General features: G+C 42.7%; 1 protein-coding gene across 2 annotated transcripts in view; it reads right to left on the bottom strand.

Moving 5' to 3' along the window:
• Positions 1 to 25,792, bottom strand: part of nhsl2 (NHS-like 2) — a 137,582-nt gene that overhangs the window by 70,908 nt on the left and 40,882 nt on the right. The window contains exon 1 of one of the 2 annotated variants that reach the window (XM_037112412.1): positions 5,750 to 5,858. The exons of the other annotated variant lie outside the window; for it this stretch is intronic. Coding sequence (XP_036968307.1) covers positions 5,750 to 5,828 — 79 coding nt within the window. The 5' untranslated portion in view covers positions 5,829 to 5,858. Of the gene's footprint in view, positions 1 to 5,749; positions 5,859 to 25,792 lie in introns of those variants that run through there. 2 annotated transcript variants of the gene reach the window in all.

Here is a 25,792-nt window from a genome sequence, read left to right as displayed (position 1 = left end):
GTTATCGGGTGATCACAAGGACAACGGTTGCGTAGCAGCAGACGAGCACAGAAATAGGCATCATATGGAGAAACCTGTGTGCACTCACGTGTTTAATTTGCAGGAATTAGAATGTCAGCACCCTGGCAACAACAAAAACTGAACACGAGACGAGAGTGAAAATGGAGGCGAAACCGAAGGTGAGAGAGGAGGGAGCGTGAAAGAGTCGGATGGAAATCGGGGGGAAAGGAGGTGAAAAGGAACAGAATGACGATGCGAGATGGTATCAGATCACACGACACGTCTGTCCAAGATGGTCACCGCGTCTCCATCAATGGATATTGAAGGAGATTTTAAGATTTAGTGCACCTAAAGGAAGATGGAGACATGTTTTCCTTCTCAGACTCTAGCTGAAACAAATGTACAATGAATAATTTCAACTTGCTGAAAGAAACAGAAACATCCCTTCTGATGTAACCTTCAAAGATACGTATCTAAACAAAGTGGTCCGATGTGTTGCTTTGCTAGCATGTTTGATATCTACCCAACGTCTCTTGCTATCTGCTAGTTAGGGGTAAACTCAGCGTTTGTAGGCTGTGGCCCAAAAGATAAATCAGGTCTCCAACCAAAAGTGTGGCGGGATGGAAGGTTGTTAAATAGGGTAACACTCATCCACCCTCAAATCAGTGGGTGAAAAGTCAGGCAGCAGTTTGTTAGAAGAAACTTTGAAGAAACAGTCACGTGCTAATGGCTAACGGGTATTAAATATGTTGCTATACCTTGAAATATGGCGCTATGTCTCTTTGGATTTATACTATCCGTCATCATTTCAGTAGCTGATGAATCAGGACATGTAGAAGATGTTACAATTTGACAGATTTATCGTAACGAGGAGGTAAATTAACCCCCAAAGATCGTAGCTCGAGGTCCTACAAAACGACAAGACAAAATCAGCAATCATAGATGTTAAGGCTCGTTGCATCCGAGGCTTTGTGCTGTAAATGGTGTCAAACTCAAAGGAGTTAAAAGAAATGTTTACAAGCTTGTCATTCCCATCAGGTGAGGTGTCCTAGACGCATAACTGGTTGTATTCTGCTGTGAAACACGGCGCGGGGACAAAACAACAAACTGTCAGCCACGAGCATCTGCCAAATCCAACTACACCGGGAAAACATCATGAAGTCTGATCCCCCTGATAAGAAACGCACATAGACGGAGTGTGTGTTAGAATAACAGAAGATAAAAGACAGAGAGGGATAAAGGTAGAGGAAGAAAGGAAAGCGGAAACCAAACGATTAGAAAAGATCAAATGGATGAAAGCTAAAAGAGCTGAAATCGTCTCTTTAATCAAACGGACTCCGGAGGTCCGTCCTGAACAGATGTGATGTGCTCGTCGGTTTCAGTTTGTTGGTAATAATCTGAAGAAGACATAAAGGGAAAATAACTAATGAATGAGGAAAAAAAATGGGCTTTTAATGTGAGCAGTTACAGCTGAACAGACCGAAGAGGAAATTAAATATGTAGTTTTCATTACCAGGTGATTTCTGGGTGATTAGTGCAGTCCAGAAACATCAGAACAAAGAGGACACAGGTACAAAAATGAAAAAATTAAGTTGGTGTAGTTGTTACTATTGTATCAACAGCACCTTCAGGACTTCTGGAGATTTATGAAAAATGCAAAGGCTCAAATCTCACAGGCTACATGGGCAATTTCCCACACTTGAACTGTTTCTTATGTTCTGGGGCTGAAACAAAGAACAATCTAGCTTCAATGTTAGCACCTCCAAAAGGCTAACCACTCCAACCGGTCGACAACAGCGCTAACATCGGCGTTAGCTTCTCCAACAGGCTAACAACAGTGTAGGCTTCTCCAAAAGGCTAACAGTTATGTTAACCAGGTTATTATCCAACAGGTTATTATCTGTGTTAGCTTATCTAACAGACTTACATCTGTGTTAGCTTTTGACAACTGGCTAACATCAGTGTTTGCTTTTCCAACAGGCTGGCATCAAGGTTAGCTTCTTCAACAGGCTAGCATTGTTATTGTCCTCCTCTAAACAGGACAATATCTATGTTAACTTTCCCAACAGGCTAACATCAGTGTTAGCTTTTCCAGCAGGCTAATATCAGTGCTAGGTTCCCCAACAGGTTGCTTTGGATGTTAGCTTCTCCTGCCACTTCTAGCAGTTGTTTTGAAATGCTAAATAATTAGTGTCTGAGCCATCCTCACTTTGGATCACTAACTTCAGGAGTTTTGTAACGGCCACATTCCTTTCCGAAAATGTATTCCTGCAGTATAAAATCTCAAATATCATCGTAAACTGAATTAAGAAGTCGTCCCGGGCCTCTTGTGTTTGTTTGCTAAAACGTTTGACACCAGAGTTCGTTTGACCTTGAACACAGTAGTTTGATAGAACAATTCCACAGCTTTCAACCTCATAATAATGCCATCATCCTAATACCTGCATTTGCCACAAGAGGTCCTCGCAGGTAGATTTCAACACAGGTGGTTTTAAGTGACCACATGACGGCTCCTGACGAACGCGCTTCCTCCTTCTGCCCATTAAGCATCAATTACGCCTCTTGTCCCTGACCATATCATCATCGCAGCAGCAATCACGGTAAATTACGCCGTCTGGAAACACGACACGGCACCTGCTGACAGTAATGCGAGCGTCACCTCTGAAGGCGGGAAACACACGGGTACGGTTTCGCCGATTGAAGTCAAGGTCAAACGTATCTAGGAAGCGCCTCGCGCTGATTGTAGCAGCTCGGGCAGGTGCCTGCAGAGCTGGTCGGCTGTCGGTTTGTGTTAAAGCTTACATATATACCTCCCGCACACACACATACTGATCTCCGGGGCATATGCACATAAGTGTGTGTGGACAGAATGAGAGTGAGCATATGGGTGTGTTTACCCTCAGCTGGAGAGTGTGTGTGTGTGTGTGTGTGTGTGTGTGTGTGTGTGTGTGTGTGTGTGTGAGCTCTGTGCAGCTCTGCAGCATGACACAAACACTTTGCATGTGTGTTTTTCAAAAGCCACCTCCTCCTTCTCCTCTTCCTCCCATCATCCACAAAGCTCTTCATCATGCCATGCACTCGTTTTATTTCTCGTCCTCTCATCTTCTTCCTCTTCCTCCCCCCAAAGCCTTGTTTCTCACTCCAACCTCTCCACTTCCTCCTTTATCGTCCGGCGAGGAGGCGAGTAAGAGGGGCAGATTTACAAGGGCTGTCATCTCCGCTCGCCTCTCGTTTCCCTTCCCCTTCTCTCCCCCTCTCACTCTCTCCCGCACACTATCTCTACCTCGCTCGCCCTCAGAGATAATTAAAGAGCCCACTAGTAATCCCATCCAGCCGTGCAGGACGAAGGCAGTGCAGCACACTCGAAACGCACGAGGCTGCAGCGGTATGAGAAATGTGTGTGAAACGTAAAACCTTGGTATTTGCACACACACACACACTTCCAGCTCAGCAGCATCAGCACTAAACCAAAGCTACGACTATATACGACACACACACACACACACACACACACACACACACACACACACACACAGAAACACTCAGTCTCTCAGTCCAGTTGCACGCCAAGAGGCAAAAGACCAATTGACCTAGTTCATTCAAACCTGGCAAGCCAGACGAGGGAAGAGATGACTAGAGGAAAGGATGGATGGATGGATGGATGGATGGATGGATGGATGGATGGATGGATGGACGGATGGATGAGAGATCATTAGAATGGATTGGATGGCGAACCGACCCTTGATAGACTGATCAACAGACAGATACAGAGAAAGGCTTTCAAGCTCAAGTGTGGATAAGATAATTGATAAATGGTTTGATACGGGGGTGAAAAAGAGAGGGACGCATGGACGTGAGGCACATTTATATTGGATGTACTGGATGGTGGGAAGCAGAGAGAAGAAAATGGACAAAAGGAAGTATTGGATAGATGAATTGAAGGAACGGATCAACGGATATAGGAACGGATTGGATGGCAAACCAATATTTGATGGATATATCGATAAACAGCTTTACAAAGAGGCTTGTGGGCGGAAGTGTGCATGGAGCAAAAGAATAATGCACTAATGGGTTAATGAAGGACTAAAAAGAGGGATACATGACATTTATTTGGCATATTGGATGAAATGAAGCACACTGGATGGAAAACCAATGCTAGATCGATGGATCAATAGATGGATAGATTGGTAAGATAAATACAGGCTTGAAAAAGGGGTATGAAAAAAGTTCAGTGTCAGGTTTTTGCCGACAGACAGAGACACCTTGATATGAGATATTTTGGACTGAAGGATGCTGAAATTGCACGAAAACAAAACAAAGGATTGTATCATTGGATGGAAAGCCCAATACGAGACAGATACATCAATAGATAGATATATGGATTATGTACAGGCATTGAGAAGAGTGAATGGAAGAAAATATGAATGGTTGGTGTCAATAAAAGAAGAATATATGGACGTGAGACAACCAGATATGAGATATTTGAGATGGGGGGTGCAGAGATCAGGGTTAAATGGATTAAAGAAAGCACATTGGATGGAAAACCAACACCAGACACGGATCAATATACAGATATATGGAACAAATGCAGGTTAAGATGAGTGGTTAGTGTGACAAAGGGGTGAAATGAGGCACGTGTGATGAGATATTTTGGAAGGAGGGTGCAGAAACTGGGAGAAAATGGACGAAAAACTGCGTCACTGGATGGAAAACCAATATAAGATAGATACATTGATAGATATATGGATGAAGTACAGGTGAGAGGACGAAGAGGTGGATGATTGAAGGGGTAAATGGACGTGAGACACTTAGATTAACACATTTTGGATGGAGGGATGAAGAAATTAGGGGGAAATGGATGAAACTGGATGAGATTTACAGAATTAGGCAGGTTTTCCAGCGTAAATGGAAGAAAAGATGAGCGGCTGGTCTGAAAGTACTTGGATCGAGGGATGCAGAAACTGGTGGATGAAACCAATGGACGTGATGAAACAGCAATACTCGATCAATAGAAATGGAGTGAACGGAGGCTGACCGGCGTGTGTGTGTGGAATAAATGGAGGTATAGATGCATGTGAGGGTAACGAAGGGATAAAAAATGGACGCGTGGGCATAAAACAGTCGATTACTCGACGTGACATAAGCAAATTTCGAGAAAACTGACGATGTGGCAAAGATAGACAGGAAGAAAATGTATAGATGGAGTGAAAATAGAGTAACATGAACACACTTTGAATGGATGGAGGGGTGAGGAAGAATGCAAGATAGATCCAAGAGTTAAACACTTCGGTGACTGACAAACATGTATGTACGTATGATGGAGAGGACGCATCGACGAGCGGATGGAGGGGTGAAGGGACGGATGTCTGGGCGTGGGTCACCTGAATATGAGGCATTGTGAACGCACAGAAATCCTGACAAAGCAACAAAAAAAAAACAAAAGAAAGGCCAGACGAGTGGATACACTGAGGTTTCACCAAGTTAGGTGTGCAGCTGCTGCACCTGGATACGAGACGTTTCGGACGGAGGGATGCAGAGATCGGAAGGCAAACGCAGAGAGGAATGAACATATGAATGAAACGTGTCACGTAGACGGAGGAACGACGAATGGATGGATGGTATGAGGCATAATTTTGATTGAGTGGTCGCCACACTGACAGAGAGACAGACGGATGGATGGATGAAAGGCTGACGGACGGACGGAGAGAAATGGAAAATCAAGGAATAGGAAGATAGACGGATAAAGTACCTGTTGCCGATTTTGGTCTGTGTCTTCCTTTGGGCCGTCGTTGGGAATTGCCCATACTATTCTTCCTGTCCCAAAACATCACCGCCTCATACCACCAACACACACACACACACTGACTGACTGACTGACTGACTGACTGAGACAGAGGCTGACGACGAGTGTGTGTGTGTGTGTGTCGAGTGTCACAGCGTGCGAGTGTGTGTGAGACGAAAACCGAGAAAAGTGTGTGTGTGTGAGAAAGAGAGAGAGAGAGAGAGAGAGAGAGAGAGAGGGACGACCGAGCGTCACAGCATCACTAGAACCGACCGCATCCTGGTGTGTGTGACTGCATGTCTATGTGTGTGTGTGTGTGTGTGTGTGAGTAGCTCGGCATGTGATTGCGGCTGAGGGCGAGCAAGAGAGTGACAGAAGACGAGAGTGTGTGTCCTGCGCTGTGTGTGTGTGTGTGTGTGTGTGTGTGCAAGCTCGCCCGAGTGCAACGCGCTACGTGAGCTGTTGACAAAGCAGGCTGTGAGCCGGTGTGTGTGTGTGTGTGTGTGTGGACATGAGTGTGAGAGAGAGACAAAGTGTGTGTGAGCACCTCTACACGTTTCAATGAAAGGTTTGGCTGTTGCCGATGAGCATGTGCGTATATTTCGTATGTGTGTGTGTGTGTGTGTGTGAGAGAGAGAGAGAGAGAGCATTGGTTGTGTTGATTAGCTTCCAGCCAGTCGCATCCAGCCACTGCTGTTCAATTCATAAAGAGGCAGGCAGGAAGCGGCCAATCAGGAGGCAGAGCCCGAGAGAGGGGGAGAGAGAGAGAGAGAGAGAGAGAGAGAGAGAGAGAGAGAGAGAGAGAGAGAGAGAGAGAGAGAGATGGGGGATGAGTGGAGGAGGTAGAGCGAGAAATAAGAGAAAAAGGGGAGGGGTCCCTCCGGAGAGAGATGGATTGGCTCGCTATCAGCTCTATGTGACCAGAAAACAGAGAGGAGACGCACTATGCAGCCCAAAGTACACCGCCGCCGCCACTGCCGCCGCCGCCATCGCCACCGCCGCCATCGCCACCCATATAGTTTAGTCTGAGTGCTCTCAGCAGCTGAGGGTGAGTAAAGTTCATGACGTGTCACAAGATGTAAACATTCTCAATAATACTACAAAAAAAGCACAAAAAAAAACATTGGAATTCTTATCAAAATCAATTACTGTGACCAAGTGAAAACTGTTAAATCACCCTTCTTTTCAGGATTTTGAGAAAAACTTTTTATTTTTAATGCACACAAGAATATTTCAAGATTTCTGACACACTTAAATGATCTGATTTCCTCCTGAACGTCTTTAAATCAGCCTCACCGACCTTTACCCAAACATGCTAACTGTACTTCTTGTGGTTTAAACGCTAAACGATGTGTTCGAGATGAACTGCTGCACGTTTTCTGGAAAATGTCCCTTAACATGAAAAAAATAACATATAATTGTTATGTTATGTTATGTTGACTTGCTTTATAGTTGTTGTTTTTTTTGCACAAATATTGTCGTGCTCACGTTTCTAAATTCCAACCAGTTTGAGGACGGCTGCCAAGCCAGAGACCACTGTTCAAGTTGGTTTCAACATTTGTAGGAGTCGAACAACTGACAAAAAACATGTTTGTGGAAACAAAGCCAGGTATTTAAGTCAAAACATGATCTTTTACGAACCCTGACGAGGTGGATTTTGTACCTAAAGCTAACCGGACCGTCAGCACAAGAGAAAATTTCAAACTGAACATAAAGAAATGTAAAGTTTCAACATTTTCGTGGTTTAATTGTTGAAACATGTTTGGTTTTGGTCCAATATTGGTGCTTTTTCATTAACTACAACCCTTCATGGTTATTTGTTCCTATTATTACGACCATATTATCAACCTAATCACAATTTTAGCAAAAAATATCATTCTTAAGACAAAATGTAACAATCTATAAGATCCGTTTTAACATTTTCAGACAAAAATGCCACAACCTGGGGAAGTTTACTTCCTGTTTCAGTGTGTCAGTGGCTTCAATACGCTCAGCAAGCTTAACAAAGAAATGGTTTTCTAGTTTGGTGTGGATCTTTTGGACCTCACTTGTGTTCATGTGGCTGATTTGGAGAAAATCTCTGCGGCTCATTTCCAGAGAAGAGTCTGTCTGTCTGTCTGGGTGTCCACATACTTTTGGACGTATAGTTAAACTGCAGAGAAAGAGAGGCTGCAGGAAAGTGATGGAGGTGGGAAGAGAAGGAGGAAGAAAAGAAAGGTGCACAGTGAAGTCAGAGGAATGAATAAATGAAGACGGGGAGACGGGGTGGATTCAGACGGACGGAGAGAAATTGAAAGTGAAGGCAGCGGCACAGCGAATGAGATTGAGAGGGTGAGAGGAGAAACGAGGAGAATACCGAATGAGGAGAAGAGAGGAAGAAAGGAAAGGAAAGGAAAGCAAGGGGAGGGAAAGGAAAGGAAAAAGAGGAAAGGAAGGTATAGGGAAGGAAACTGTAGGAAAGGAAAGGAAAGGAAAGGAATGAGACGGCCTCAAAATAATACAAAGACGTGTACTCAAAGTGAAAAAAGTCGACTTAACTAAGCACACTAACACACTCACAAAGAGAAAACAGGTCGCCGTTAGCCATCGACTAAACCTGACCACACACACACACACACACACACACACACACACAGATCCTGTGAGTCGAGTCCATTTGGCAGGAACAAACAGCAGAAAGCACCGGAGGCCATAACTGTCCTCTCTGCTCCACTCACATCCCCAAAACTCTTCACCTCCTAAACTCTCCATCTTTGTCCGCCATATTCTTCACGAAATATCTTATATAATGTTATATTCTCCTCTTACAGTGTTAAGTGTTAACCCTCAGGAGGACTGAAAGGACATCCCATCAGGATTTTAGTCCGTGACAGACGTCTCAATAATTCAGTGACATCTGACTTCCTGCTATTGTATTTTTCAGTGCAGGTGCATTAAGAGATTAAGAATATCAAGTGTGGACCAATAATTCTTTCAGCAAACTTCAGCATAGAAAGGAAAGGAAAGGAAAGGAAAGGAAAGGAAAGGAAATCTACTGGTTAGAAGACGTTAGAAAACGTGAATTCACACACACCAGACGGACTCTTCTCCCTCTCGCTGTGTCTTTATATCGATCGGTTACAAACAGAGTGAACCTGCTGCCATCATAAATCTGCTCCGTCTTTCTTCCTCCTCCTCCTCCAGCTCCACTCCGTCTTGTCACCTTTCCACCTCCTCTTCCTCCTCCTCCTCTTCCTCACTGCTGTATCACACATCCTGATTAGCAGCTGATAGATGAAGGCGCTGAATGTGCTCTAAAATATCAACAGTCTGGAAAAAGATTTCACGCCCACACAGCCGTGTTTACTGCTGGCGTGAAAATGTAGCAAGTTATAGTCTGATTTAAAAGTCAGGGGTTATTTTTTGAGACATTGCTCTACTTGTTTTCTAAGTCTTCTGTCAGAAATAAGCAACCTGATAGAAGATATTGTCTTATCAATCATTTTTCCACAAACTTTTCTACAGTAATTTGACCAAATCTATTAAAAAACGGATGCACAAAAAAGCAAAATAAGTAGTTTGTCCCTCTTATTTCAGATTAAAGGTGCAAAATGTCAGAATTTGAGATAAAAACATGTAACTAAACTGATCAACAGAATGTGAATAAATAACAGTTTTTACATTATAAAGTCTGTGTGCTGTGTTGCAGAGATATCTGCTAAAGTTAGCATGCTAACCAGCTAGCTGCACGACTAACTGAGCCACCTAGCTAAGGGCAGCTACAGTTAGCAGCACTTGCTCTTGTGACCTGCTGCCCCCTTTTGGTTTTATGGATGAATTTCACAAATCTTGACCAATTATAACTTACATATTGCACCTTTAATAAAGCATCGTCTCATCGTGAGTATGTTAAAGGATCATGTTTTCATTTCCAGGTCGTCACCGTTCACGCATTTTTCCGTAGTAAGCCGTGTTGTTTAGCAGGTTTAGACCTTGTCACATTGTAATCGAGCCCTCGTGCATATCACATTTGTTTTTCTCTGGTACTACGCTGATAAAATCAAAAATAAGGAAATGAAGTTGAGATTCCAGCTCGATGACTTCCGCCTGTTTGCTTCCAGAGAAACAAGGCTGGACTTCACTCTGTGGTTTCACTGGGAGGTTCACTTGTAAAACTTCTGCAGAGAGCTGCAGCATCAGCAGTGCAACTGAGAAAAATGACTTCACAGCTCATCTCCTCTCCCCAAAGACACATTTTTAGTAGATTGTTCCTGTTGTTGTTGGGATCATTATTGCTTTTGTTATAATGAAACAGGTCATGTTTCAGAGGTGTGTCAGCTGCAGGACAAGACTGACGCTGCTCTTTTCAGTGGAGAGTTTAGGGCCGACTCCAGAGAAGGTTGTCCAGGTTTTTAAACCTTCATCGAGGGCTTTGGACAATTCTTAGATTGATTAATCTGCTGACGATTCTCTTGATTAGTCAATTAATCATTTAGTCTAATAAGTTCCCAATCAAAATTCCCCTAAAATCCAAAGTGATGCCTTCAAAATCCTTGTTTCATTCCAGAGAATATAAGTCCAAAACCTCACAAAATTCAGAAGCAGTCCAGTAAAACTGTTGCGAAGCAAATTTTCTGTCAATAGACCCTAAACCAAAAACAAAGTCCACAGTCATGCTAGCAGCTCCGTGAGGCTGTACTAACACACAGGGGTGCTTTGTGCTAGTGCTAACATCAACATGCTAACAGCGTCACCATTAGCATGCCGACAAATGCTTATTTGCAAACACAAACTACATCTGAGGCTGATGAGATTATTAGTTTTGCTTGTATTTGGTCATAAACCAAAGTTCTTTGTTCGAAGTCAACCCGAGGGGAACACCAATCGATTGGGAATGACCAATTGATCAATTGATCCAAAAGTATTCAAGACGTTTTGCACAGAACCAAACACATGGACCTCATGGAGGCACTAGAGGAAAGGTTGCTGGTCACCAAAGTCGCTGGGATAGTCTCACAGGAGCTGGTTTTGCTCCTGTGCCTTGCTCAAGGACACTTTAACATCTGGACAGCTGCGACCCCAAGGGACTGAACCCCCATCTTTCAACTTTGTCCTTCTGCAATGAGACAGTTAATGTTTCCGCAGAAACATATTTGCACTGTGAAGTCTTCTGGGATTCCCTATTACAAATATCCCTAAACCATCCCTAATCCAGGTTCATCCCCGGGCCTCCCACAAAGATCGCCTTCAGCTTTTGCCTATATTCGATCCCGCCGCTTACGTAACGGCGTCGAGGCCCTCGGGGAGGGAAGGGGAGCGCTGTTAAAGAGAGCGGGCCGTTCTCTTTCTTGCTGATTCCTCGTTTTTTGCCACAGCCATTTTTCAGAACATCTCGTTAAGTCGGCGGCATCAATTTCATACGAGCTGCTGCGTCTTGTCAGCCATCGCTGTGAAGAACGGGGACATTTTGCTCTCTTTCTCATCGTCTCCTGCTGACAACTGGTTCTATCAAACACTCTGTCGTTCCTCCTTTGAATCACTTCTTTTTCTTTATCATTTCAGCCTCCATCTTTTTCTCTTTCTGTCCCAGATATTCACACGAGAATGACCAGAAGATTTAAGACTGATAAGAAATCTGACTTACTTTCTCTTCACGCCCATAATATTTACTGTCCTCTTATCTCGAGGTCCGACCTTGAACCAACATGCAAACAATGCAGTGCGGGCCGAGCTAAAACCTTCTTACAATACCTCTGTGGTTGCTTTGAGAGAAACGAGGGATCGAGAGTAAAACAAACAAAGCACTCTCCCTCCTTTTTCTTTCTCTTTACCAACAGTATTCAAGCTTTGTTTACCCCGGCCGTGGTCTGTTTGATCGGTATTCTGCTTTCAACGAGCCGCTGCGAGCAAAGAAAAATGACACCAGGAAGGATCTACCTGTTGGTCCAGTTCAAACAAACGACAGAAAAGGTGCATTACAATCATTTGTTTTTGTGTCAGGCACACAGAAGTGGTGTCGAGGTGTAGAAAATTGCAAACAAATCTGGTCCGGTCATACCAAGCGATTCTTCCAAGTAAATCAAACACCAGTGCACCTCATTTTTACAAGAGGAAACTTTCCAGCTGGGTTGTCACACGGCTGGAAATCAGAGGCGTGGAGGTTATTCAAGGACAGGAAACTTTGTTTTGAAACTAGACCCCTCGCTGAGCTTCAAAAAATGTGTGAAACCTTTGATTTTCCCTCATGCTGCACACCTCAGAGTGTTAAAAGTTGCAAAAGTAAACATCACATGCTGGCAGTGATGGAGAGCCGTCTGAATTTTGATCGACTTCATCCTGAAAGACGTCACACAAAAAAAGACGGCCGCGAACCACATTTCTTTCTCCTCTTAGAGGCTGGTGGGCGACACAGAAGTGGTTCAGACAAACTTGGTTAATCCAGCTTTCACTGGATTTGAATTTTGACCTGAATCTAAGTTGAAGTTGATGCAACAAATTACAGCCTCATTTATTTAAGCCCAGGTCAAACCAGAAAGTGGGCACAGCAAAGTTCTTCTGTATCCTTCCAGACGTTACAACGAAGGAGCTGTAGCGACTCTCCAGCTCTACATTCCCTCAAATGTCAGCATTTCACGATCAACAGCGTTGAAAGTTTACCTGATTTCCTGTGATAATGCTGCAAAATTTTAATTGTCTGCAAGAAAAACTAACCAGTAAACTTTGGATGATATTCAAACAAACTGTGAATCTTCACTTGTAAACCGACGATGACAAGAAGTTCTCGGAAAACCTGAATTCTTATACACACATACTGAAGGGAAAAGGAAAGACAACATGACTGCCACAGTGGCCAGCAGCTTGGTTGGGTTAAGGCACCAGCACCACCTGGTTAGGTTTAGGAAAACACTGTGGATTGCCTTAAAATAAGGGTCGTAAAAAGGATTCTTAGATCAAGAAGAAACAACATTTCTCTGATTTTCTGAACTTGTTGTGTAAGCTAAACTAGTAAATAATCAATGAGGAGAAACTATAAAAACTAATCTAACTGTATCTTTGTTATTTTATGATGCAAATTTGCATTTAAGAACAGCAAATAAACATTTTCACAGTGACTCTGTGATGGATTGTTGTTGAGGTTCAACAGCACCAAAAAGCCAACATGCATGGGAAGTCTTTAAAGTGCTCAGAAAACGACAAACACAGAAATTTAAAGAGCTACCTGGCAGCTGATGAAGGTCATGTGAAACGATCAAAACCTCGAGAAGAACCGTGAAATTAACCCTCAGGTAAGAGGTCAAGAAAGAACTCTGAAACTCAACTAAAGCTTGGATGTTAATCAAAAAAAAAACAAATTATTATTTTATATTAGAAATAACATATATTTTGCAACAGATTTTGATTTAGGAGACGTCATAAAAATCCAGGTAATCAACACATTTTTCTTGGTAACCAATAAAGTTAAGATCAGCTGACCTGGTTCAAACTGAAAGTTGTAAAATAAACTTTCCTGCCAGATCAACAAGTTAACACTTAAACCTGAAAGTAACCATAAAACTATAAAGCTTCTTTTATCACCAAGCAACCAGTTAAACGCAGCTCAAAGTCTGCAACGGTATCATGTTGCGTTCAATGCCACAAGAATCGCAGTGAAACCCAAACACACCAAAACGCACGCTGTATATTATCAGAGCACGGTACCTGAAGGTGGCTCAGACAGACAGGAGCTCTGGACCGCCGACTCTGTGCTGTGAAGACCACAACAAATCAAGTCTGATTCCCTCCGGGTCCAAGTGAGTATGAACCGAAACGAGAGAGTAAGAGGGAGGAGAGAGGGAGGAGGGAGGGAGGGATGATGAACAGATTTTGTGGGCAGAGAATCAGAAAGAGGCGAAGACAAAAGAAGGGAGCGGTTGAGCAACAGTGAAGGAGAACAAAGCTCTCCGCGAGAAGAGGAAACCAGCATGTACGGGGATGCAAACACATGGAAAGGGAAGAAACATGGTGGGAAATATTGACACACAAATGCTCAGACACACACAGTCCGACCACTCCGACAGAGCAGACATCTGGCCCGGAGTGGATTATGGGTAATTAACTGCTCTTTAATGATTCCTGCTGAGCGAGGACTCTGTCAGGACAGCAGCACAGATTACTCTCTGATACACACAAAAAAGTGTGTGTGTGTGTGTGTGTGTGTGTGTGTGTGTGTGTGTGTGTTCATGCCTCGAGAGAGCAAGCCAGGGGAATAACTGAGATTACACCGTGATCCACCGCACACACACACACACATTCATTGGCCGACCACTACATCCTTAAAGCCATCCGAGGCCCTTAATCCTGCTTTTATGTGTGTGTGTGTGTGTGTGTGTGTGTGTGTGTGTGTGTGTGTGTGTGTGTGTGTGTGTGTGTGTGTGTGTGTGTGCGTGCGTGTGTGTGTTAACTTTCATCCCACAGGTATGAATCCACTTCCTGCACTTGTATGCAAATGTTTTATTCAAATATGAACCCGATGTGAGACTGCTTTCAAAGACGACTTGAATAATGAACAGCGTGTTCCAGTGTGTTCCAGTGATTGCAGTGTGTGTGGGTGAGTGTGAAACTGTGTGTGTTTCTGTGTGTGTGTGTGTGTTACAACTTAATCCTCAAGATTTCCCAGACTTGTCCTTCGGTCCAGTGACCCAAGGCCAAACTCTGACCATAATATCGACCCAAAAACCGGAGCAAAAACAGAAAAATTGAGGGATGAAGTGACTGAGGTAAGTCAGCAAGACACTGAGAAGACATTCATAAAGATGCTTCTATACATGGCTGAGTGGTTTGAACCATCTGTTAATACTCTAATTTTTGGATCACATATCAGGCTTACCAAGGTCATCTCTCTCTGTAGTCTTATTCTTGGTAGTCTTCTAGGGTCTAGGGTTACATTTGAACCGATTCAGTGCTGGAATTTCATACCCAGCGGTACCGTTTTTCAGGTGTAATAACACAAATGTAACATCAGTTGGAAAATAAGATGCAACACTGGTTGTCAAGCTGGTATTTCTTCAAAAAAGTATACTGTGAAGATTTTCAGTAATCTTGGTCATATATCTAAAGCTTTATGAAGGCAACAGGACTAGCTTGTTTTTCTTGGACTTGTTTCTGTTCCTTGGGCTTGCATGACCTCCATCCGTCAGCCTTAATCCAAAGCAGAGGAAGCAGCAGCTATGGTATCTGTTATATTGTTGTAGTTGTTGTTGTCGTCATCACTTTTGAAGAGCTTGCATACTATACGACTTGCTAGTTTTTGAAATGTAGTTGAACATCTCACATATTGTTCTAGTGCACCGAACAGCCTGTTGGTACAGAACTTGCAATGCCTGAGTACCTGAGTTTTGGCTAACGCTAGTAAAATGTCGTGTGCACTTTTGCTTTTATATTTTGTGTTTGACCAGGTGTTTCCTCAGGTTAGATATGTCGTGTAAGCTTTGTATTTTACCTTCAGATATTGCAGCAGAGTGTTGCCCTGTCTGACAGCGATTAGTTGCTGGGGTGACGTCTGAACAGTTTGATTTATTGTGAATTAGTACTACCAATATAACTGGGCTGGTACCCTTAAAAGTACCAGGTTTGGCACCCAAGCCAAGAGTCTACATCTTATGGAAGACATTTGAATATACACATGTAGGAACAAATGAGGAAATCCCACATTCGGTAAGAGAAGAAAAACAGGTAAAAGTGAAGAAACTGCGGCGGGTTGAATTCTCTCAGGAGCTGTATTCTCATGGGATCTCTGCCTCCACCAATTTCTACAAACCAAAGACATGGAAGAGCTGTACACTGTTGAAATCATCAACAATTCCCTGTAGTAGAACAAGCTATGTGACGTCCCCAGGCAGTGTGAGTCCTGCTCACTCAGGGCTCAAGAGAAAGCAAGAAACATTCGGAGATTAAGGACCGCCAAAGCACGACAAAGTGGCGAGTGTGAATGCTGGATGAGATAGACGCTCCCTCCCTGTGATTTTCAGTGCCGCCATATTGACTCAGCAAAGTGTCTCTGAGAATCTCCAAGACTTCTGACAGGAAGTATACACTTAGATATTCTTGTGAAGCTGTAACAGTCAGGACACCTTGCTAACAAGACTGGATGAAAAGTAGAGAGAATACTTTAACATTCTTAGATCCACCATCCATCCACCTGCTCCTGACGGGATAGGACAGGGTTGTTTTTTTTTTTTTATACCAACGCGATTGTCTATTCCAGTTCAATTCTTGTTTGATTCCCTTTTGATTCCTAATCAAAAGTAGTCACACCAACTGTAGCTTGAATGCTGGCTGCAGCAATAGTCATTCCTGCACTCTAAGTCCATGTTGAGTAGACCGATGTTTTCAGTTAATTGTTCCACTCGTACTTGAAATGATCGTTTTACAGAAAAACTACTAGGACTAATGTCGCTCTGGACTGACTCTTCCTCTCCGCCATTACTTCTAGTTTCCATAAGCGTAGAAGCATGAATTTGACGTCATCGTGTTGCATTGTGTCAGATTGATTAGCTCAGAGGCGTACGACTGGAACCTGTTCTTCGATTTCCATTCCATAGGGTAGATACATAAGGTACTCCAGACATCCATCTCCCCAGTAACATTTTCCAGCTCCTCCTTGGGGATCCTATGGTGTTCTTGTACCAGATGAGATAATGAATCTCTCTAGCGTGTTCAAAGTCTACCCCAGGGTCTCCTACACATTGGCAGTGGCCTGAAAACCTCCAAAGGAACCACGAAAGCATCCTGCTCAGACACTCAAACCACCTCAACAGATTCCTTTATGCTCTTACTCTTTATTTCCTTCAAAATGTAGCATATGAAATTGCTAATTTAAGCTTGTTTCCATTGCAGAAGAAGGTGCGAGTCAAACCTCAAACATTGGGGAAATTTCTTGGACAACTTGACGGGAATGATAATGTATTTATGTTTGTTTCAAGTAATAATTTATAGGAGGTGAAAGTTTTTTCATGTCAAGACAGATCTGGTGTTTGTGTCTCTTGTCACGTTCTAATTAATTCAACAACTGTTAGTTTTCAGCAACTCTCTCAATTCAGACGTTAAGACAAAAATATTCTCTCGGCTGTCGAAGCGACTTTGAATCAGTCCTCCATCCTGAGCTCGACGTGGTCAATCGTCCAATCTGCTCAATCTGACAGGGAGTTGTCACCTGCAGTCTTAAGCTTACATTAATGCCCGCCTGTAGGTACATTTGCATTAATACACGTGCACGCATGTGTGTGTGTGGGCGTATGTGCGTGGTAGAGGCTGTTAATCTGCTAATCCACCCCCCCCACAGGGCCAGATTACTGTTAAGAGTTTGATAAGAAAATGTGGGAGGCATTAAAATATATTAGCGTTCGTCTGCTCGCTACAGTCCTGCCTGGACAAACCCTTTATCTCAAGAGACAACGCGGCTTTTCACTGCGGGAATATTTAAACATTGTGATATTACATGAAATGCTGTGTTCTCATGTTTTGCAGGCATGGTTTAATAGCTTTTAGCTGACTAAAACTGGAGGTTTTTGGTTGTTTAATCCATGATTACGGACAGAAAACCCTTTAAAGTGTCTTAAATTTTTTTAATTCAGTGTTGGCCCACTAGAACTGTACTTCATCTCTCCAACCCTACATGGACAGGCCTTAAAAAGTGGGATTCCTACTTGATAATGTTAGATAAGTATGTGCTGCGTACACAATCTGTGTCTGATATCAGAGATGATTGGCCATGTAAGGAATGAGCAGCTGTCCATGTTCGACTGATAGCAGTGACTGTGAGCACAACATTCCCAGGCTCGTCCATCGGTTCAGCTACCCACGGCCAAATGCTGCAGAGTGTGTGATCTCAAACGCTGCAGCAGCACCTGAAAGACTCCAACATGACTGGATCAAACCAGGAAGTCAATCTGTGAAGGTAACGTCTAGAAACCAGGATCACTCTATAAATCAGAAAATACTGTCAACAGCCATATAATAAATTTTTCTGCATTTGGGTTTTGAATGATATACAAAGAAAAGCCTCTGTAAAAAACTAGGAATAACTGTGGGAGTTTTGTACATGTGGATGTTAATGATCTGGATTTCTGGGTCTTTGTATTTTCTCATATGTTAAAATATACAAAGGAGGCGTGTGAGTTAGCGTTAGCATCACGCAGCTTTAGCCAAACCCAACTGTTTATGTGCGGTCTGACAAAAGACCGCATAACATTACATAATTAAATTGATTAAAAAAAAAAACTTTTCTTTAGTGACTTTTAAGAGAAATTTGGAGCCTTTTTCTGCTGGAAATTGGAATAAAAACCCTTCAATTATTACCAGAAGTTAAAAAAAAAATTCAGCTGAGGGGTTACATAAGGAAATATCTGGCTCAGAACCCCGATCGAAGTTATATAACTCTGGTTTGGGACAGATAATGTGGTTGTGCTGATGGTGTGTGTGTGTGTGTGTGTGTGTGTGTGTGTGTGTGTGTGACGACTGTTGGGGAAAGATTTCAGTGGGGTGAGGAGGACCTCATGGGGCGAGGGAGATTTCTGATTTTATTCCAAATCTTTTCATCTTTCTGTCCCTTTCTTCCTCGTTCCATTTCTCACATTTAATCATCCTTTCACTCATTCTTGTCGTTTCTATTCCCTCCTTTTTTACACCCCTCTCTCATCCTCCTCTCGTCTGCCACCATCTTGATTCTATCCCTCTGTCTATTTTTTTATTCATCCATCCATCATCTGTGACATGCGATGTTAGCGTCCATCCAGAGAGAGGAACCAAAGGGAAAAAGGACGATAATGAGAAAGAAGACGCGTGAATTTAAAGCAGGATTAAGACTGTGGCGGTCTGGGAACAAACAAAACAAGACGGCAGGATGATGCAGAGAGCATAAAACTTTAAAAACAATAACTTCTCACTATCTCTGTGGTGTTCGCTTTGCGGCGCTCCCTCGTCTGCCTGAAGCAGAAACACCCTGAAGGCAACGCTGACGCAACAGCAGCTCCCGACATCTCAACACAGCGAGGAACCACTTTGTTTGCCTTCGCACTGAATTACACGGGATCAACCTACAGTACAACATTGGGTTTGAAAGAGCAGACAGCGGCTTGACAATGCTGCAGTTATCATTTTCTACAGCTGCTCGTTTCTACACCACAGCCAGCTTACTGTAGAGACAGAGAGCAAACATCAGAGGGGACGTAATGCACCAAAAACTAGAAAGTGGGGGTAGTAAAGCAATTCTTATTGTTCCTACACACATTTAAATAAACACTGGAGACCCAACAGAGAAAGATTAAAGTGGACATGTTGTGCTTTCCCTTATTTTCTACCATATACATTATATTAAAGTGTTGAATGTTCATGTTAAATGTGGCCAAAGTATAAATCAATGACATAAATGTAACAAGGGCTCTAATCAGGATCAGCTGGTTAGCTCAGTTAGCCGTGCAGTTAGCGGTCCTTTTAGCTGCCTCCCTCAGCTGTGGTCTAAAAACTCCTATGTTAAAGGTCCAAGCACTCCGAGTCAGTCGGCTAAACAGGACCATTTACGGTGGCTGCTAACTGAGCTAACTAGCTGCACGGCTAGCTGAGCTAACAAGACAAGCGACAAGTAAAGACGTCCGTCGATAAGGAAACTTTATAAATCACCAAGTGATTTTCACCAAAATCTGTGACAATAACTTATCCAGCGTTTTTACCTTGAGGTCATACTCAAGTAAAAGTATCTGATGTTATGCCAATAAATGTATTTATGTATCAAAAGTGCAAGTAAATGTAAATGATACACATATTTACATGTACGTATATATAATAGTATGCACTGATCGATTATTGGCCAGGCCTTTTCTCTGATGATTGGCATAAAGATGCACTCTTGTGGCTAACAAGTAACAAGCAACTTAGGTTATCAAATCAATGCAGTGAGCAGAAAGTAGAATAGTGGTCTAAAAATGTAGCGTAGTGGAAATGTACAGTAGCAGAAAATGGAAATACTCTTGATTAAATCTGCAGCAGAGTCCAAACAGAACATTTATTCATTCAGAGCAAACAGACAAATCATTTCCCCCCAGATCTATCATACAGGCTGCTAATGCAATTAGACATCTCTGCCTGGTGCGACTGCCGTCACGCTCAAACCAAATAACATCTCGACTGTCCAGATTGTCACCAATATGTTGGCAGACTGTTGGCCAGACAGACGCTTGACTCAGCATCTCAATCTGCATTTTCTGTTTACAAAAACAACACTGACTTCAGCTGGTAGTGTCACGTCGCTCACATGCTCTCTCTGGCTGTTATCAGCTCATCTCGTAAATATATGTGCAGCTCAAAACTGACAGACCTGCAGAACAAGTTCAACATCAGAATATGTATTCGGACCCACGCGAGCAGATGAACCCACAGATGACACTCCGCCTCCAGCCCCACATTGTTGTGCTGAGGGAGGATTAACGCTGCCCAGTGTTGTGGTATTTAGTTCTGCTCTATTATGCTCTTTAATTTCATTTGCCTCCTGCAGTTTTTGCCCCGCCGTCCCTTAATCAAATAATAATCAGCGTTGTTGGTTAGTGGTTAAACATTTAGCTCCCCTCAAAGCCGAGGAACAATACAAATACATCGGGAGAGCGCCGGAATCCATTCCGAGACGCGGTCGAGGCCAAGTCTGCGGTGGCGTCTGTACCGGGGTCGCTTTTGTTTATTTGAGAGATCTCGCAACATAGAAGGGGAAAAAAAGGGGGGGAGGAATCATGCCAGATGAATTATAAATATGGAGTGATGTTAAAATTTGTAGCTGGCAAAATGAAAACACTCCAAGAGCTGAGAGACAAATCAATACACGACTGGAAGTGAACATTTTTTTTTTTTTTTTTTTTTTTTTTTTCCATGAACATAATAATGATTCCAGGGTTACAACAACAAGCCTCTCACAAAGGATCTGAAGCTCATTCTGCAGGGAGACCTCAAACTGTTTGCTGCTGGTTGGAACTGGAATGCAGAAAATACAAAACGATTTTACAGTCAAACATTTATTTTTGAATTTATAGCTTGGTGTTAAGAGGCCTTTTTCTCCCAGTAGAGGAGGATTTAGTTCGGCACTTTTGGACGACCGGGGCAGAGCTTTGATGATGTTTGGGGATCAGATGAATATTTATGTTTCTGTTGGCCAAAATCTCTCGAGCAAATTGGGAGCATTAGTTTGGCATCCTCCCACAGCAAAAAAACTTAATCCTTCCTGTACAAGAAAATCACCAAATCTAAGCTGAGGCCCCCACCAGCTACCTCACATCAGCCGCAGGAACACTGTGAGCGATGACAACACATGATGTCATCGCTGCTGCTGGTTGATGACATCACCGCGGCTACAGCAGATGAGAAGCGTGGGAAACCACAGCACACTTGGCGTCAATTGTGTATAAGAGCATTCTGCTGCAATGAGTAATCCGACTGGGCTGCTCGAGGAGACTGAAGGCGAAATCTGCATCCAAGTCTGTAGGAGATTAAACGGATCCCGGTGAAGATGCTGCAACATAACAACTGTCAAAGAAATCCCAAGGGTTCGCAGCGCATGAAACAAAAAAGGACACCAAATTAAACCCTCGGTTGAAAACACCTGTTCGCCCATTCTTAGACTGACAACAGCCCCTCTGGGGAAAGCTCATCGAAGCAGCTGTGTTGAAGAGTGGAAAACTTTGGACCTGATCAAAGCCGATCCGAGTAACACTTGAGGATGTTAAGACCAGGTCAACAATCTTACAGACGCCAAAACAGAGAGAGAATATCCACCAATCGATGAGCAGCTACTCCAAAAACAGAGACGATACATAACTGCGTCACGTTCTTGGCAGGATCTTTATCGGACACAGAGGTTTTAACTCCATGGATGACCTATTTTAACATCTCTGTGAACTGTGGGATGCTGGAAGCTATTACAATGATGGTTAACAATGTGGCAAACTGCATGCTACTGGGTATTGTACAAGTAATGTGTGCTTGCATGTTTTGGATTGGTTAGTGCGGAGCATCAAGCCAGGATCCACATATCTGCTGGACCGCTGTGGTTTTATTTGTTGGGGCCTTTGCAGCAACGCTACGAGGAGTCTGGGATCTTTGACATAATGCTGCACATGGTCAGAACTTCAAGAAGCAACTAGAGGTCTTTTAAAAGACCCTCCACTGCTAAAAAATACTTTCTAATCGAGCTAATTTAGATCTGAAGACATTCATTTAGTCTCCAGTGTTGACCAAAAGTAGCGGCGATATGTACAACTACTGTATGATCTGTGAAGTTTCCACTGGCCAGCATTTTCAAACCCAGCCAATCAAAAAGCTGGCCCAGATTTCTTGTTTTTTTTTGTTTTTTTTCATGAGTTATACATTTTGAAAATGAATTACGCAGAGATCTGTGTAGGGCTGTGCAATTTAAAGATATTATATCGTTATCGTGACATCAAGACTATACATCGTCTTATATTTTGGATATCTTTAAATCTTAGAGATATCATAATGTTTTTTCCTGGTTTTAAAGGAGATATTACCATAAAGTGACGTAATTTTCTGAACTTACCTGACTGTTCAACTCGAGATATACCCAAAAATACTGCAATATAATTTTCAGGCCATATCTGCCCTGGGTCTGCCTGTTCAAACTATAGTGTATATTAGTGTTTCCCACACATAGACTTTATTTGGCAGGCCATTTTTTAATTCTTTCTACAGGCTGCTCACCCTGCTGCCATCTGGCAAAAGATACCTAAGTATCCGCTGCAATACCACCAGACTACACAGCAGCTTCACTCCCCAGGCCGTGAGACTCCTCAATACATCATTCTCAGCTCCATTTTCTCAAATAAATGTAGCAAAAAGGACTGTAACCTTATTTATGCTGTTGATCCATGAAAGCTTCTTGGAGCAACTGGTTGGCGAGATGCCACTCAATGACACGTTGGTTTTCGATCATTTCTATAGGCTAAATAATTAGCGACAAACTTCGTCCAAACATGGCTCACATTTCGGTAAAGGTGTGTTTATTCAGCGAATTTAAAGCTGATGGTGAAAGTCAACAGAGCAGACACATACAAGGAGAGAGAGGCTTAAGAAAGCAAGGAAAGCCAGTTTGTTTGGATTAAGCAGCAAACTTTTAAATCAGTTCTGGAGAGTGAGTCTCATTCTCAGGTCGTCATGCATCGCAAATTTGGGTTGGTGGCTCTGGTACGACGTAGACGGCACTCACAGGAAGATGGTCATTCGGTGGGAAAAAATAAAAAATAAAAAACCTGCATATTCATCCAAACATACTTTTTGGGAAATTTGGAAGTCCTGTTCAACCAGCAACCACAACAACCCATAACTGGATTATGCAAAATGGGGAAATGACAACACAACTGATCAAAGTTAAAGCTCAGAGGAAGCATCGCTGTGTTGAGTTTGACATTTAAATCCACCGAACGACTGTCATCAGATTTTGATTCACATGAACTTGTTGGACTTCGTTGGACAAGGTGACCTCATTTCCGAGACAAAACAGAAAATACACATAACTATTATCTTCCTTGCTAGATCCCTATGTCACTGATTGCTTCATACATACTAAAGAGCTTCGCAGGACTGAGGCAGATATCCTGAATATTGATGTGCATTAATGTAAAACACCCTCCCTGTTAAGTCCTGGTCCCTGGCTCCTCGGGCAGGGTGGGTGTACTCTGCACTCAGCTCTCACACATTCCTCCAGACCAGAGAAAATCAGCTAATCCCCGGAGAGCAGATAACCTAATACTGCTGGACACGGTGCAGTCAGACACCAGGGACAAGAAGTCCTCAACTGTACTCTGGAACTAAAGGAGATGAAGACTTCCAAAACACTGCACAGTCATTGTGCAGAACAGTGCCGCCATCCATGTTTTACAATTATTATGTTATTTCGGATTTACTTTATTAAAAGAAGCTGTAATTTCCTTGCATTAAAACATGTGTGACACCTTTTTGTCAGGGTGAATGTCTCAGTTTGGAATAACAAGCAAGTACTTATGAATACTTACAAAACTTTGCAGCTGAATAATGAAACTGCTGCAGGGAAAGCTGAAGGATAATTAGTAATTGTCAAACTCGTGAAGGAGTGTAGGGGGGTAGTATCGCAGAAATGAATGCTGCTACGAGTCTGAGAGTAATTTTCTGTCTCAATGAAGGTTTCTATTGGGGGAAAAATGAGTTTAGTCAGGGATGAAGCTTAATCCCTGGCTGTGAAATTGGCCTCTAATCTCTTTGGGAGGTACTGAGACACACCGATGGGACACAAATCTACACTTAAATAACAAAATACCTCCAAGAGCTGAGAAATGAAAGAATGGGGCGTCTTAGAGATCCAGCAGGCTAAATCACACGTTACGCGCAAGTGCCGTTGTAATTACGAGCTCAACATGTGACTTTTATCACGAGTTAACCCGGCACAGAAAAACACAGGACTACTAGAACCGCAGAGCTGTGGGAGGGAAACAGAAACAAAGCTCAGTGTGACATAAAAACTGTCAAGACGCCTGAAGAGTTTTACAAGGAAGGACAAGCCACGGCTTATTTTTGAGTCAGTGATACTGAGGGAGTAGTCAAGTGATGCGTAGTCCTGGCAAATAAAACATCATGGGACAAGTATAAAGAAAATCACGTGTCCTAGTTCTTTTACTTTCTTTGACTTTTGTGGATGCCGCAAACATTTCTACCGTAAAAACGAGATCCACCAATCAGAGATGAAGCTGTAACACTGCCACTGCTAGTGGGTAGTGTAATGTTGGATATAGGCCCACCATTGACTTTCAGTCGTGTAGCCTGCAGTAAGTCTATCTTGGACGTTTACAACATTATGACTAATAACATCCTTGATTCAGACGAGGAAGCTTTTAAAACTCTTAATAAAATCTAATTTTCTAAAATCAATAATCCCTTTAAAGCCCCTCGGGCTGTAGCACAGAACATACTGAGAAGCTTCTGTCTCTCTTTGTTGTATTGATAAACATTGATTCTGTCCTCTAGCAACAACTCACTCAAACAAAGACAGCAGACTTATCTGCACAATGCCTTTTCTTTAACCATTACAGCACAGACATTCCTAATTATTCTAGATTCTCCGTCTCAGCAACCGGTAGGTCTCATATGACTCGTCACACTGTACATCAGAAGGCTATGTATTACTTGTTGATGGCTCTCTGCAGTATCACCAGGGCGCCTTTATTCTTCTTCTCAGCGATTAAAGTGATTCTGATCCGGCAGTTTTGCTAGAGCAGAAAGAATTTCAACTTTGTCAAGGAAAACCAGAAAGACGAAACACTTTCCCCGAACTTTGAAACGATTCACAGAGACCGAGAGATCTGACACCGTTCTCCTGGGGGATTCTTGGTTTAGCTGCAAACAGCAGTCTTTTCACACAAGTAGACACACACACGCATTTAACACATAGGTTGTACTACCATGAAAGACGAGCTGAAAATGTGGAGCAGTGCGAGAAATACTGACAAAACTGTCTTTTGGATGGGTAAAGACACTGCACATAATCAAGATAGAGCCTTTAATTCTAACAATGTAGCGACAGAATTAAAGGAAGGATTGTTATATTACTTCTTCCCTGTTTTGCGCTCCACACACTTGACATCTCTGTTAAGATATACAGCCTTCGAGATATCTGCAAAATGTTAAAGATAAAAGTTGCCGAGGCAGCATCAGCAGGGGTTCATCAGTACAGCAGCTGAGGTTACTGTTCACCCCAGGACTCGTGATACAAACATCAAATTCTGCTCAAAATACAACGGTACTCGGAAAAAGACAGCCTGAGACACAGAATCTGCTACATTTCCATATGAATTCATCTCTGGTGTTCTCTGTTATTGACTGATGTAAGATAAGAATGTTTCGACGCCCAATATATGAAGGTTAAAAAATTCACTCTTGGAAAAAGTCTATATTTCATGTTTTATAGTTTGTTTGGAATAAAGATAAAAGAACAAAAAGAAACATGGGAAGATAGTGTGAGCAGTGACA

This window comes from Acanthopagrus latus, chromosome 10 (genome assembly GCF_904848185.1).
Source record: "Acanthopagrus latus isolate v.2019 chromosome 10, fAcaLat1.1, whole genome shotgun sequence".
Lineage (NCBI taxonomy): Eukaryota > Metazoa > Chordata > Actinopteri > Spariformes > Sparidae > Acanthopagrus > Acanthopagrus latus.
The sequence above is the reverse complement of the archived record's forward strand: the minus strand, read 5'-3'. Positions and strand labels throughout refer to the sequence as shown.